Below are 2,025 nucleotides of genomic sequence, written 5' to 3'. Positions count from 1 at the left end.
GGTTCTGTAAAGTTATAAAATAAAAAATATATAATAAAACACTTATCATGTACAGTAAGCATATATATATATATTAAAAAAAAAAGAAATATGTCGTTCTTATATAGCACTTAATGCCTTAACAAAGCCTCTAAGCGCTTCACATTATTACCCCCGTCATTGGATCAAACACATATGGAACACATTGAACACTAAATGCAATTATTAAATATTAGATAATAATAACGAATATTTAAAAAATAGAAATAGAATCTTTTTTTCTATGAGTCAGGTACTTACCCTCAGTTGTCACTGATGTTGTAGGTGGTGCTACTGTGGTAGGTTCTATAGAAATAAAAAAAAAATACTCATAACTACTACTCGTGTAAGCATTTCAATTTCAACTAAAACTGATAATTAATCTTGAAATTAAGTTGTCACTGGTGTTGCGGGTTGTGCCGGTGTGGAAGGTTCTGCAAAGTCACGAAATTAAAAAACAAGTATCATAAACCGCTTATCATTTACAGTAAAAAAAAACACACACACACACACACACACACACACACACACACACACATATATATATATATATATATATATATATATATTAGATAATATTGACGAATATTTTAAAAATAGTAAAAGAATTATTTTTTTCTATGAGTAGAGTACCTACCCTCAGTTGTCACTGATGTTGTCGGTTGTGCTGCTGTGGTAGGTTCTGTAGAAATAAAATAATAAACTATATAATAATTACTACACTAAGCATTTCAATTTCAGCTAATATTGTTAATTAATCTTAAAATATTTATTTTAGTATGAGTCAAAAACCTACCGTTTGTTGTCACTGATGTTGTCGGTTGTGCCGCTGTGGTAGAATCTGTAGAATTATAAAATTAAAAATATCATAAACCACCTATCATGAAGTAGTAATAGTAAATCATCGTTCAACAATGAAATTGAAAAATGAAATATTTTGCTCTTAGTCACTATTGATAACCTTTAAAAAGACATAAACAAATAATGAGTCAAAAACCTACCCTCAGTTGTCACTGACGTTGTCGGTTGTGCTGCTGTGGTAGGTTCTGTAAAGTTATAAAATTAAAAATATATAATAAACACTTATCATGTACAGTAAGCATATACATATATATTAAAAAAAAAAAAGAAATATGTAGTTCTTATATAGCGCTTAATGCCTTAACAAAGCCTCTAAGCGCTTCACATTATTACCCCGGTCATTGGATCAAACACATATGGAACACATTGAACACTAAATGAAATATATATATATTAGATAATAATAACGAATATTTAAGAAATAGAAAAGGATTTTTTTTTTATGAGTCAGGTACCTACCCTCAGTTGTCACTAATGTTGTAGGTGGTGCTGCTGTGGTAGGTCCTATAGAATTATAAAAAAAAAAATAGAATATCATAATTACTACTCGTGTTAGCATTTCAATTTTAGCTAACTGAAAATTACTTTTGAAATATTTATTTCGGTATGAGTCAAAAACCCATCGTCAGTTGTCACTGATGTTGTTAGTTGTGTTGTTGTGGTAGGTTCTGTAGAGTTATAAAAATTAAAACATATAATAAAACACTTATCATGTACAATAAGCATATATATTAGATAATAATGACGAATATTTAAGGAATAGTAAAAATATTTTTTTTGAAGGGGTCAAGTACCTACCCTCAGTTGTCACTGATGTTGTAGGTGGTGCTGCCGTGGTAGGTTCTGTAGAAATAAAATAATAAACTATTTTATATTTCACTACTCTAAGCATATAAATTTAAGCTATTATTGTAAATGAATCTTAAAATAATTATTTTGGCATGAGTCAAAACCTACCCTCAGTTGTCACTGACGTTGTCGGTTGTGCTGCTGTGGTAGGTTCTTTAAAGTTATAAAATTAAAAATATATAATAAAACACTTATCATGTACAGTAAGCATATACATATATATATATTTAAAAAAAAAAAAAGAAATATGTAGTTCTTATATAGCGCTTAATGCCTTAACAAAGCCTCTAAGCGCTT

At 28.9% G+C, this 2,025-nt stretch overlaps 1 protein-coding gene across 1 annotated transcript; it reads right to left on the bottom strand.

The window, feature by feature from the left end:
* Nucleotides 1-279: 279 nt before the first annotated feature.
* LOC117114918 (threonine-rich protein-like) lies at nt 280-1,881 on the bottom strand (the record flags this gene model as incomplete). The annotated part of the gene is made up of 7 exons (XM_033258534.1): nt 280-324; nt 656-700; nt 815-859; nt 1,020-1,064; nt 1,339-1,383; nt 1,678-1,722; nt 1,837-1,881. Coding segments are annotated over 7 exons (315 nt in total), but the record flags the coding sequence as incomplete, so codon positions are not given.
* Nucleotides 1,882-2,025: the final 144 nt, after the last annotated feature.

Source organism: Anneissia japonica, unplaced genomic scaffold, assembly GCF_011630105.1.
Source record: "Anneissia japonica isolate Jap-2015-1 unplaced genomic scaffold, ASM1163010v1 scaffold230636_len1871_cov128, whole genome shotgun sequence".
Lineage (NCBI taxonomy): Eukaryota > Metazoa > Echinodermata > Crinoidea > Comatulida > Comatulidae > Anneissia > Anneissia japonica.
This window is presented reverse-complemented; position numbering and strand designations above follow the sequence as displayed.